This window comes from Polypterus senegalus, chromosome 5, assembly GCF_016835505.1.
Source record: "Polypterus senegalus isolate Bchr_013 chromosome 5, ASM1683550v1, whole genome shotgun sequence".
NCBI lineage: Eukaryota > Metazoa > Chordata > Cladistia > Polypteriformes > Polypteridae > Polypterus > Polypterus senegalus.
Window position 1 is genome coordinate 206,231,521 of NC_053158.1, and position 13,869 is coordinate 206,245,389.

Sequence of the window (13,869 nt, forward strand, 5' to 3'; positions counted from 1 at the left end):
GCAGCCACAAGGGTGCCCCTGGACCGAGTTTGAGAACTCCTGCTCCAAACCCACAGAGAACACGTCCAGACACCAGGTAAAAGTACCAGAAATAATTTTAATTTCTTCAGTAATGTGCACAAAGCACCTCCACCTCCACAATACACAATAAAACACAATAATCAATACAATAAATCCTCCTGTCCTCCCAGAAGCTCTGTCACACTCCCTCCCAACTCCGGCTCAGCCTGCTGGGTTTCCCAGAGTCCTTTAAATAGCTCTTGACCCGGACGTGCTCCTGTCCTTCAGTCCCCGTGATTCCACATCACTTCCGGGTCAGATAAAGATTTGTATTTTTCTTCAGCCCAGAAGTACTTCTGTTCTTCCATCCCCGTGACTTGGGAGTACTTCGGGCTATACGGGAAATAAAAATCCCCTTGTCTTCCTGCAGCATCCCACGGTGGCCCCCAGGGTCCCCAGCAGGGCTGTGAAACCGAACTTCATCTCCCATGGTGCCCTGCGGGAATCCTGGGCACTTCTATGCTGCAGGGGAGACGCCATCTAGCGGCCTGGATGTATTGGCCAGGATAAGCTGCCGACCATCTCTCACACACCTAAAACTGAATGAGCTCACGTTCAAGTTCTTCACTTGTAAATACGTTGCGTTACGTTCACCGTTCATAGAAGAAGGAGTTTGTTCAATGAAGGCGTCCATCCATCACAATACAGGGAGTGCAGAATTATTAGGCAAGTTGTATTTTTGAGGATTCATTTTAATATGGAACAAACACAGTGCTATCAGTCAATCCAAAATGTTAATAAACCTGAAACCTGAATGTTTCACAACGGAAATGTGAGTGTGAACATCATCAGGGGAATACATATGTGCGCACAATTATTAGGCAACTATTAGTGTGCAGATTTATTATGCAACTAAAGGAAAAATGAAAATTTTCCCATCTCACTTGTTTATTTTCATCTGTTATAGTGAGAATAATAAACAAACACCTCAAAATTTACAAATAAACATCTCTGACATTTCAAAAAAAAATAAATCAATCAATCAATGACCAATATAGCCACCCTTCTTTCCAATAACAGTCATAAGCCTTTCCATTCATGGAGTCTGTCAGTTTCTTGATCTGTTGACGATCAGCTTTTTGTGGAGCAGTGACTACAGCCTCCCAGACACTCTTCAGAGAGGTGTATTGTTTTTCTCCCCCGTAAATCTAGCGTTTAAGAAGTGCCCACAAGTTCTCGATAGGGTTTAGGTCAGATGAGGAAGGGGGGCCATGTCATTATTCCTTCATCTTTAAGGCCTTTACTGGCTGGCCACGCAGTGGAGAACTTCGATGCAAGTGATGGAGCATTGGCCTGCATAAAAATCATGGTCTTCTTCCCCGTATCACTGTTTGAAGAAAGTGTCTTCGAAAAACTGGCAGTAGGTTTGGGAGTTGATTTTGAGTTCATCTTCAATGCAAAAGGTCCAACTAGCTCATCTTTAAAAATACCAGCTCATACCAGTACCCCACCTCCACGTTGGAGTGGAGCTCTGTGCCCATTACTGATCCACAGGTCCATCCATCTGGTCCATCAAGAGTCACTCTCATCTCATCGGTCCATAAAACCTTTGAAAAAAATCTGTCTTCAGATATTTCTTGGCCCAGTTTTGACGTTTCAACTTATGTTTCTTGTTCAGTGGTGGTTGGGTTTCAGCCCTCCTTACCTTGGCCATGTCTTTGAGCACTGAACACCTTGTACTTCTGGGCACTCCAGGTAGGTTGCAGCTCTGGAATATGAAAGTACTGGAGGATAATGGGTTCCTGGTAGCTTCACGTTTGATTCTTCTCAAATCTTTGGCAGCTAATTTGCATCTTTTGTTCTCAACACGTTTCTTGCGACCCTGTTGACTATTTGCAACAAAATGTTTGATGGTTCTGTGATCACACACCAATATCTTAGCAATTCCAAAAGTGCTGCATCCCTCTGAAAGACTTTTTACAAGTTTTGAATTTTCAGAGTCAGTTAAATCTCTTTTTTGGCCCATTTTGCCCGAGGAAAACTAGCTGCCTAATAATTCTGCACACCTTGATATAGGGTGTTGATCTCCTTAGGCCACACCCTCCCTCATTACACAAATACACATCACCTGACGTGCTTAAATCCAATAAGCATTCAAGTTAATACAGCTTGGAGTTGGAATATACGTATAAAAATGATGATATGGTCAAAATACTCACTTGCCTAATAATTGTGCACACAGTGTATATATTATTTTGGGGCTTTATTCCTCTTCTTCCTTCTTACCCAAACACCTACACATTTTTCCAGGCCTTGCTTTTGACAGAATGTCCGCTGTCGGTGATGTCCAATATCCACCTCACCCTCATTTATTCCGCGTCTGTGGCTGTTTGTCTTGTTGACTTGTTCTTGTTGGCCATCTCAGAATGTCCCGCATGGTCTTGTGTGTGTTTTGCTCTCTCCATCCCACCCAGCTATTCACAGCTAAACAAGCATAGAAGATAAAAGGTTAAATGCCCATGTTCAACCATGGGCACAGTCACCAAGCTGGCATTTAGAAAGGTTGGTTTTCAGTTTATTGAAATTATATTTTTTTTTGTTTCTAGGACTCTCAAGAATGGAAGCCAAAGGTGTTCATGATCTACAAATTCAATGGACTCTCTAAATAAAAACGGTGGCACCGACAAATAATGGACGGGACGTGTCCACTGATGAGTTAACAAGGGTCCTCTTCTCTTTTTCATGATAGACAGATTTGTTTGGGACAAGTAAAACATTTTTTTTTGTGAATATTTTTCCACACGCCGTCTCTTTTACGTTTCTATGAAAGAAAATGAATCGCTACACAACTCTTAAACAACTGGGGGACGGCACCTACGGCAGCGTGCTGATGGGCAAGAGCAACGAGTCTGGCGAACTGGTTGCTATCAAAAGGTAAGAACCTCTCTCTCCTTCATTGTAAGGCAGTTGGGTGGATCCATCTTCCTGGTTTTGGACTCCATGCCCAGTCATTGTCTTTGTGGAGTTCCTGTGCATGTTGAGCATGTTCCTGTGGGTGCCTTCAACACACCCCTCAATGATGTGTAGCTTCACTTAACTGGGTCCAGTAGTGGTCTGGTTTCCCCATCCAGGGACGATGCCTGGTCTCCCATCCAGTGCTGCGGGGTCAGGGTATGACCCCATGTCACCCTGATTTAGATGCTATGAGACGTTCAAAGCCGGGCTGGTAGTGCACCTTGGTTACGAGTCCCCTTTTCCCAGGCACATGCCGGTGGGGGCACTGGTAACTTTGAGGTTCACACCACAGCTGGGTCCCACAGCACTGGTGATAGAACTTGAGCAGCCTGACAACCCTTGTCGTCCTGTAGCTCTTGTCCCTAATCCATTTATGACCCATTTTCTTGGACAAATGAAGACCAAAAAAAGGGCAAAATAATGAAAAGTTTTTCTTTTTCTATTTAACGACACGGAAAGTTAGAACAAAACAAGACTGTAGATAGATAGATTTGAAAGGTGATATATAATAGATAGATAGATAGATAGATAGATAGATACTTTATTAATCCCAACATGAAATTCCCATACTCCAGCAGCAGTATACTGATAAAGAACAATATTAAATTAAAGAGTGATAACAATGCAGGTATAACAGACAATAACTTTGTATAATGTTAACGTTTACCCCCCCGGTGGAACTGAAGAGTCGCATAGTGTGGGGTCTCCTCAGTCTGTCAGTGGAGCAGGACGGTGACAGCAGTCTGTCGCTGAAGCTGCTCCTCTGTCTGGAGATGATCCTGTTCAGTGGACGCAGTGGATTCTCCATGATTGACAGTTGCCTGCTCAGTGCCCGTTGCTCTGCCACGGATGTCAGACTGTCATGAAACTGTATGAACATAATACAAAATCGTCTTTTCTGCCTAATACTGCATGTCATCTTCTAACCTGCTTAATCCAGACCAGGGGCTAACGGGGCTTTACAGGGTGCCAGGTCACACACTCACTCACTCTCTTAAATGCATTGTACATTGTAGCCGCTGAAGTAGAAGGCAAGTTCAAGCATGAGGAAAATGCGTGCCAAAAGAAATCTCTCATTCCATAAATTTGTTTTAAAAATATTTAATGAAAATTAAAAGCAAATAATCCACACAAGAATAAAGAAAAAAGTCGTTACACACATAGAATAAAAGGCAAAAAAAAGGAAAAATGTATCTTCTCTAAACTTAGCTTCTCTTGTTATTTCTGTACTTAAAAGTTCTTTACTTCTTCTTCTATACTTGGAGATTCTTAACTTCTTCTTCTGTACGCTTTAAGCATACGGCGCAGCACTTAAATTCAGCGCATTTGTCTTACATGTTACTTAACACACACAAAAGGCCTGTAGGCCCGGTTTAAAACCGGTGTGCCCTCTACACCTTACACATGGCAAGGCTGGTCACTAACTGAGAATAAGGTTTAGTCAGAGCTGTTAGAATATACCAATTCAATTCTACTTATCGGGGTTATAGGAACCTCCTGTAGATTATGCATTGTCATCTTAGTAAAACTTTTATGAATCTTATGCAACTAGGAAATGGCTCTTACATACATATTTATTCATTTTTTAATTTGCTGATGTCCCATTACGTGGTGTTTTTAAAGTTTTGTCTGTGTGCTTTTTTTTTTTTTTTTTTAATAATTCCTTTGACATTGATGTCATTACTTATTTTAAACTTTTATTTTTTGCTTGCTTATCGAACCAAGCCCGAATAAATGGGGAGGGTTACGTCAGGAAGGGCATCCAGTGTAAAATTTTGCCAAATCCATATGCATCCAGATGATCCGCTGTGGAAACCCCTAACGGGAGCAGCCGAAAGAAGAAGATTGAACGATATGCCCCGTGTATTCTTCTTACTTGTACGGTGTATCCGGACTGTGCTGCATGGTGATTTTGCACTTTTAATAAAGTTGATTGAGTTTGATCCATATACTGTATAGCGGACTGTATTGTTGTGGTATATCCCTCTACTCACCCTTTACATGGGGCTGAGTGTACTCCTCAGATTCTACTGTCGCACTTTAAGATGAACACACACATTCATAGCTATACGCCGACACACAGAGGCTCCACAGTGCTCTATGACTGACACACACAGCTGGTTAACCTCTGGCACTTTAAACCACACAAGTGCCTGAGGGATAACACAGCCTGTCATTCTCTCAGCACTTCAAGAGACTTACTTATTATCAGCACAAACAACATACAATGTTTTAAAGATATCACAGACCTACCATATATTTTTGTGGATTAGTCGGGACTTGATTTTACCGTATAATTTCTGGTATTTTATAATGTCAGTTGTATAAGTCGAATGCAGTAAAATCACGCTATTGGTCCGAGAGATTGTGATATGCTAACGCCCATCTTACCATGGAGCACACTGCCTTTTCTTTTATGTATTGTGCCTACATGACCACATGGTAATACCCAAATTATTCTGAAGCGACGTTTGCACTGTTTAGGGTTTTTTGTATCTCACACCCTCATACATCTTTATCATAAGAGTATCCCTTATCTATGATGGAGCGTTCGATCCGAAGAAAATATGAAGCTGGTTTTAAATTAAACGTCATTGAAGTAGCAAAAGAAATTGGTAACTGCGCTACTGCAACAAATGCATCTGAGAAACTAGTGTGAGATTGGAGGAATCAAGAAGATGTAGTAAAAAAAAAAATGTATCGCATTTAAGTCGGGGTTTGATTTTATGATCGTTTTTTCAGGTTTCAAGAGCAACTTATACGTGAGTATATACGGAAAATATTACTTTTGGTCTACAAGAATACATTTAAATATACAAAGGCTCAACGTCATTGACTATAGGTTATTTGTCAGCCAAGAGTGCCTTACTTGATGTCCTGTTCCCTACTATTGGGTGGAGCTCACACCCTCAGCCTTAATAAACCTCACAGCACGCATCATATGGCAAACCTCCGGCTGCACCAGATGCTCAAAGAAATCTACCTTATTACTTCAATCACTCTAGACATGAAGATAAAGCGTAAAAAGTTAAAAGCAGCGTGGTATTTATTGCAGGAATAATAATAATACCAGTAGAACAAAGAATAATAGAAAATAAGAGTGATAGTAATGTCTGGATATAGATATCCATCCAGCCATCCATCCTCTTCTGCTTATCCGAGATCGGGTCGCTGGGGCAGCAGCTTGAGCAGAGATGCCCAGACTTCCCTCTCCCCGGCCACTTCTTCTAAGGTTAAATGCCCATGTTCAACCATGGGCACAGTCACCAAGCTGGCATTTAGAAAGGTTGGTTTTCAGTTTATTGAAATTATATTTTTTTTTTGTTTCTAGGACTCTCAAGAATGGAAGCCAAAGGTGTTCATGATCTACAAATTCAATGGACTCTCTAAATAAAAACGGTGGCACCGACAAATAATGGACGGGACGTGTCCACTGATGAGTTAACAAGGGTCCTCTTCTCTTTTTCATGATAGACAGATTTGTTTGGGACAAGTAAAACATTTTTTTGTGAATATTTTTCCACACGCCGTCTCTTTACGTTTCTATGAAAGAAAATGAATCGCTACACAACTCTTAAACAACTGGGGGACGGCACCTACGGCAGCGTGCTGATGGGCAAGAGCAACGAGTCTGGCGAACTGGTTGCTATCAAAAGGTAAGAACCTCTCTCTCCTTCATTGTAAGGCAGTTGGGTGGATCCATCTTCCTGGTTTTGGACTCCATGCCCAGTCATTGTCTTTGTGGAGTTCCTGTGCATGTTGAGCATGTTCCTGTGGGTGCCTTCAACACACCCCTCAATGATGTGTAGCTTCACTTAACTGGGTCCAGTAGTGGTCTGGTTTCCCCATCCAGGGACGATGCCTGGTCTCCCATCCAGTGCTGCGGGGTCAGGGTATGACCCCATGTCACCCTGATTTAGATGCTATGAGACGTTCAAAGCCGGGCTGGTAGTGCACCTTGGTTACGAGTCCCCTTTTCCCAGGCACATGCCGGTGGGGGCACTGGTAACTTTGAGGTTCACACCACAGCTGGGTCCCACAGCACTGGTGATAGAACTTGAGCAGCCTGACAACCCTTGTCGTCCTGTAGCTCTTGTCCCTAATCCATTTATGACCCATTTTCTTGGACAAATGAAGACCAAAAAAAGGGCAAAATAATGAAAAGTTTTTCTTTTTCTATTTAACGACACGGAAAGTTAGAACAAAACAAGACTGTAGATAGATAGATTTGAAAGGTGATATATAATAGATAGATAGATAGATAGATAGATACTTTATTAATCCCAACATGAAATTCCCATACTCCAGCAGCAGTATACTGATAAAGAACAATATTAAATTAAAGAGTGATAACAATGCAGGTATAACAGACAATAACTTTGTATAATGTTAACGTTTACCCCCCCGGGTGGAACTGAAGAGTCGCATAGTGTGGGGTCTCCTCAGTCTGTCAGTGGAGCAGGACGGTGACAGCAGTCTGTCGCTGAAGCTGCTCCTCTGTCTGGAGATGATCCTGTTCAGTGGACGCAGTGGATTCTCCATGATTGACAGTTGCCTGCTCAGTGCCCGTTGCTCTGCCACGGATGTCAGACTGTCATGAAACTGTATGAACATAATACAAAATCGTCTTTTCTGCCTAATACTGCATGTCATCTTCTAACCTGCTTAATCCAGACCAGGGGCTAACGGGCTTTACAGGGTGCCAGGTCACACACTCACTCACTCTCTTAAATGCATTGTACATTGTAGCCGCTGAAGTAGAAGGCAAGTTCAAGCATGAGGAAAATGCGTGCCAAAAGAAATCTCTCATTCCATAAATTTGTTTTAAAAATATTTAATGAAAATTAAAAGCAAATAATCCACACAAGAATAAAGAAAAAAGTCGTTACACACATAGAATAAAAGGCAAAAAAAAGGAAAAATGTATCTTCTCTAAACTTAGCTTCTCTTGTTATTTCTGTACTTAAAAGTTCTTTACTTCTTCTTCTATACTTGGAGATTCTTAACTTCTTCTTCTGTACGCTTTAAGCATACGGCGCAGCACTTAAATTCAGCGCATTTGTCTTACATGTTACTTAACACACACAAAAGGCCTGTAGGCCCGGTTTAAAACCGGTGTGCCCTCTACACCTTACACATGGCAAGGCTGGTCACTAACTGAGAATAAGGTTTAGTCAGAGCTGTTAGAATATACCAATTCAATTCTACTTATCGGGGTTATAGGAACCTCCTGTAGATTATGCATTGTCATCTTAGTAAAACTTTTATGAATCTTATGCAACTAGGAAATGGCTCTTACATACATATTTATTCATTTTTTAATTTGCTGATGTCCCATTACGTGGTGTTTTTAAAGTTTTGTCTGTGTGCTTTTTTTTTTTTTTTTAATAATTCCTTTGACATTGATGTCATTGCTTATTTTAAACTTTTATTTTTTGCTTGCTTATCGAACCAAGCCCGAATAAATGGGGAGGGTTACGTCAGGAAGGGCATCCAGTGTAAAATTTTGCCAAATCCATATGCATCCAGATGATCCGCTGTGGAAACCCCTAACGGGAGCAGCCGAAAGAAGAAGATTGAACGATATGCCCCGTGTATTCTTCTTACTTGTACGGTGTATCCGGACTGTGCTGCATGGTGATTTTGCACTTTTAATAAAGTTGATTGAGTTTGATCCATATACTGTATAGCGGACTGTATTGTTGTGGTATATCCCTCTACTCACCCTTTACATGGGGCTGAGTGTACTCCTCAGATTCTACTGTCGCACTTTAAGATGAACACACACATTCATAGCTATACGCCGACACACAGAGGCTCCACAGTGCTCTATGACTGACACACACAGCTGGTTAACCTCTGGCACTTTAAACCACACAAGTGCCTGAGGGATAACACAGCCTGTCATTCTCTCAGCACTTCAAGAGACTTACTTATTATCAGCACAAACAACATACAATGTTTTAAAGATATCACAGACCTACCATATATACTCGTGGATTAGTCGGGACTTGATTTTACCGTATAATTTCTGGTATTTTATAATGTCAGTTGTATAAGTCGAATGCAGTAAAATCACGCTATTGGTCCGAGAGATTGTGATATGCTAACGCCCATCTTACCATGGAGCACACTGCCTTTTCTTTTATGTATTGTGCCTACATGACCACATGGTAATACCCAAATTATTCTGAAGCGACGTTTGCACTGTTTAGGGTTTTTTGTATCTCACACCCTCATACATCTTTATCATAAGAGTATCCCTTATCTATGATGGAGCGTTCGATCCGAAGAAAATATGAAGCTGGTTTTAAATTAAACGTCATTGAAGTAGCAAAAGAAATTGGTAACTGCGCTACTGCAACAAATGCATCTGAGAAACTAGCGTGAGATTGGAGGAATCAAGAAGATGTAGTAAAAAAATGTATCGCATTTAAGTTGGGGTTTGATTTTATGATCGTTTTTCAGGTTTCAAGAGCAACTTATACGTGAGTATATACGGAAAATATTACTTTTGGTCTACAAGAATACATTTAAATATACAAAGGCTCAACGCCATTGACTATAGGTTATTTGTCAGCCAAGAGTGCCTTACTTGATGCCCTGTTCCCTACTATTGGGTGGAGCTCACACCCTCAGCCTTAATAAACCTCACAGCACGCATCATATGGCAAACCTCCGGCTACACCAGATGCTCAAAGAAATCTACCTTATTACTTTGTACTTCAATCACTCTAGACATGAAGATAAAGCGTAAAAAGTTAAAAGCAGCGTGGTATTTATTGCAGGAATAATAATAATACCAGTAGAACAAAGAATAATAGAAAATAAGAGTGATAGTAATGTCTGGATATAGATATCCATCCAGCCATCCATCCTCTTCTGCTTATCCGAGATCGGGTCGCTGGGGCAGCAGCTTGAGCAGGGATGCCCAGACTTCCCTCTCCCCGGCCACTTCTTCTAGCTCTTTCGTGAGAGTCCTGAGGCGTTCCCAGGCCAGCTGAGTGATATAGTCCCTCCAGTGGGTCCTGGGTCTTCCCCGGGGCCTCCTCCCAGTTAGACGTGCCTGAAACATCTCATCAGGGAGGCATCCAGGAGTCATCCTGATCAGATGCCCGAGCCACCTCATCTGACTCCTCTCAATGCAGAGGAGCAGTGGCTCTACCCAGATGACTGAGCTTCTCACCCTATCTTTAAGGGAAAGCCCAGACACCCTGTGGAGGAAACTCATTTCAGCTGCTTGTCACCGATTCTGTTCATAACTTTTATGGACAGAATTTCTAGGCGCAGCCAGGGTGTTGAGGGGGTCCGGTTTGGTGGACTCAGGATTGGGTCACTGCTTTTTACAGATGATGATGTCCTGTTTGCTTCATCAGGCCGTGATCTTCAGCTCTCTCTGAATCGGTTCACAGCCGAGTGTGAAGCGGCTGGGATGGGACTCAGCACCTCCAAATCCGAGACCATGGTCCTCAACCAGAAAAAGGTGGAGTGTCCTCTCAGGGTTGGGAGCGAGATCCTACCCCAAGTGGAGGAGTTCAAGTATCTCGGGGTCTTGTTCACGAATGAGGGAAGAATGAAGCGTGAAATAGACAGGTGGATCGGTGCGGCATCCACAGTGATGCGGGCTCTGCATCAACCTGTTGTGGCGAAAAAGGAGCTGAGCCGAAAGGCAATGCTCTCAATTTACCAGTCGATCTACGTTCCTACCCTCCCCAATGGTCATGAGCTGAGGGTAGTGACCAAAAGAACAAGATCGTGAATACAAGCGGCTGGGTATATATAGTCTTTAGAAAAAGCTTGTGAAAAAGTAAAGATGACAAGGATGAATGTTGCAGGTGGCTTGTGATCTGGTACTCGTAGTTGTTCATGAGATGCTTTTCTGATGATCAGATGAAAACGGACGCATGTTATTCTCCTGACGTCTTTGTCCCTTCTTCTTCCTGATGTCGCTCTTCAGACGAGACATATTTATTATACAATTCTACCTTTGGGTTTACAAGATGTGATTGTTAGATATTCCAATTGGCTGTGTGTCAGTATGATGAATGAATTCACTCGTCCGTTTTCCCTTTTTGATGTTGCTTACTGCCTACTGGCATGTCTTCCTTTCCCAGGCTGTAAGCCCATTTAGCCACTTGTTGTCCCAGATGCCCAGGTTATGAACTAATTGATAGCCTTGGGTACCAGCATGTCTTCCTTTCTTTGTTGGAACAGCTGTTTAAAAAGTCAGGTACAACCAGGAAGAGGAGATGCTTTGATGTGTCCTGAATTTAGTTCATCTGTTGTTGTCTTGAGCAAAATATAATGAAAATACAGAACAAAATTTGCAGATTTTGTACCCCACAACAGCAGACGTTTTTTATCCGCCCGTATCACTAAGCCAAGCCCTTGTAAATTTTCGTTTTATTCTTCTTCTTCTTCACTTGCTGGTGGAACAAACTGCAGCTTGGCAGCTTTTTTAGTTTTTCTATTTTTGAGGATTATAAATGATGTATAGCATTTTGAGCTTCCCAGACTCTGTTTTTAAATGCAAATCGATACCCAGGACAGTGGAGAAAGGAGTCCGCGTTTACAGGCTAATGTTGCCAATCTGCTGCCCTGTAATTTGAAAGTAAAATCCAAAGGAGGTAAAAGTTTAATGAGCAAGCAGGTACAGTGTCTGGGGAAAAAAGTGCCTCCCAATTCTGGGGGAACCGGCGACTCCTGGCCTTAAATACCACCGTCTTGAGGTGTCGTTGACTCTAGAGGGCAGCACTGGGCCTTTGGCCGGGCCGATATGAGTGGAACAATGTCTTGGCCACCTTTAGTCATTTGGGGTGAGCCCCTCCACTTGAAACGGGGCCTCCCGGACTTGTGACGTTTCAAAATGGCCAAATGTTTAGCAGAGCCACATGAGCTGTGACATTTCTACATATGTAAAACACTTCCCTTGGTCATTTTTCTTGTTACTAAAGTTTTTTGTAACAATGTTTAGCTTTGTCTTCTGGAACATTTTTTCCAGTGTCGTCTTCTCAAACCCCCAAACCCCCTTTTTCCTTGCTTGACCCCTCTGCTCAAATCAAACAATGCCGACTTTCAGTTAAGGAGATTTGCAGACATTTTGGTCACACAATACGTTTTCTATGTGTTCGCCCCCGCCATTTCAGGGTGGGCACCATAATATTTGGGACACAGCAATGGCAGGTCATATTTAGCACTCACATGCAGTGATTGCTTGAAGTCTGCGATTCAATGACGTCAGCAGGGGATGAGGGTCTTCTCTGGTGATGCTCATGCAGCCATCTTCAGCTCCTGCTTGTTTTAGGGGGTTTGTCCCCTTAGGTTTTTTTTTCAGCGTATAGAAGGCCGGCTTATTTGGACTGAAATCAGGGTGATAGGGTTGGCCATTCAATTCATTTTTTTAGCTTCGATAAACTCCTGTGTCGTCTCAGCAGTCTGTTTGGATCTTCATCTTGTGTAGGATGAAGTGCCAGCCACTGAGTTGGGACTCGAGCAGATCAGATGTTTCTACACCCCTCAGAATTCATTGTGTCACTGCTGTCAACAGTTCCATCATCCATATCTGGTACCAATTGTATCATAAATGTTGTAAGTCACCCTGGAAAAAGGCGTCAACTAAATAACTAAATGTAAACGGTACCTCCGACTCCTCAATTTCTGGTCCCACCAACTCCAACTTCTCTCTTTGTCATTAGACTCGTATATTTACTGTGTTGACTGAAAGCACACAACATACACGATCCTCAGCACTGCAATTGTGAATCATCAGGCTACTTTCTAGCATCCTAACCTGTTGACGTTCGGGTTTAAAGGATGTAGGAATGTTGTTGTGGCTCACAATCACTCAGTAGCATTAAATAAAAGACTAAACTTACAGAATTATTCATTATTTTATATCAATTAATATATTTGTATCAAAAGTCTAGGACAGGGCTGGGCAAAGTCAGTCCTGAAGGGCCACAGTGGCTGCAGGTTTTTGATCCAACCCAGTTGCTTAATTAGAAAACAATCCTTGTCAATAATTACATTTCATGGCTTGTTAGTTCTTTAACTCTGCCATGTCAGGTCTTTCTCACATCCTAGATTTTGTTTTCCCTTTCTAAGGATATCACCCAAACGATATGAAGCCTAAAACGGATGAGTAATTCTCAGTCCTTCACATTTTTCTTTTCACTTTCCTTCCAAGTATATAATTAAGCTAAATAGTGCACGATAAATACACACTGGGGTGTAAATGGAAACAAGCTAAATGGAGAAATGCTGGTCTCTTTTGTTATTTGCATGTTATTGCTAATTAGGAGAGCAACCCCTCCTGGCGACTTCGGTGCCCAACCCCCCCAGTTGTGGCCAGTCTGCCACACGTGTTGTGAAGAGGGGGGCTGAATGCACCCTAAGGAGACGCGGTCGCTCCTCAGAAACCCCCTCTTAAATGGTAATACAATGGGAAACAAATACGTTTTTTTTTTTTTTACCTCCTCTTTGCTCAATCAGCTGCTGGCTTGCTGCTGCCGTGCCGTGTGATCTTCATCTCGTGTGGCGCTTTGAACATTTTAAAGCCTGTACAGCAACTGTCCTACTCTTTGTCTTTTATACCTGGCCTGGTTATCTCTTGGCACAAATTCTCATCTTGCGGGATGTGAGTTCGTGATATTTTTTAGTTTAAAATTTAAAAACGGAATAAGAATCTGAAAATCTAACAACATCACATTAAAGTTCGGTAAATTCGAAAATGAATGATTTATATATGTATATGTACATATATATGACCTATACTGTATATGTAGGTTTTAAAATAAGCATGATTTAAATTGTGACAAAAACGTGACATAAAATCATTGCACTTTTAGGCTTAGG

The 13,869-nt window shown here is 42.1% G+C and overlaps 1 protein-coding gene across 2 annotated transcripts in view; it reads left to right on the plus strand.

The window, feature by feature from the left end:
• The first annotated feature begins 6,557 nt into the window (after positions 1-6,557).
• mak (male germ cell-associated kinase) overlaps positions 6,558-13,869 on the plus strand; it is an 80,619-nt gene continuing 73,307 nt past the window's right edge. For both annotated transcript variants that reach the window (XM_039754024.1, XM_039754025.1), the window contains exon 1: positions 6,558-6,671. In XM_039754024.1, coding sequence (XP_039609958.1) covers positions 6,571-6,671 — 101 coding nt within the window. In that variant the 5' untranslated portion in view covers positions 6,558-6,570. The remainder of the gene's footprint in view (positions 6,672-13,869) is intronic.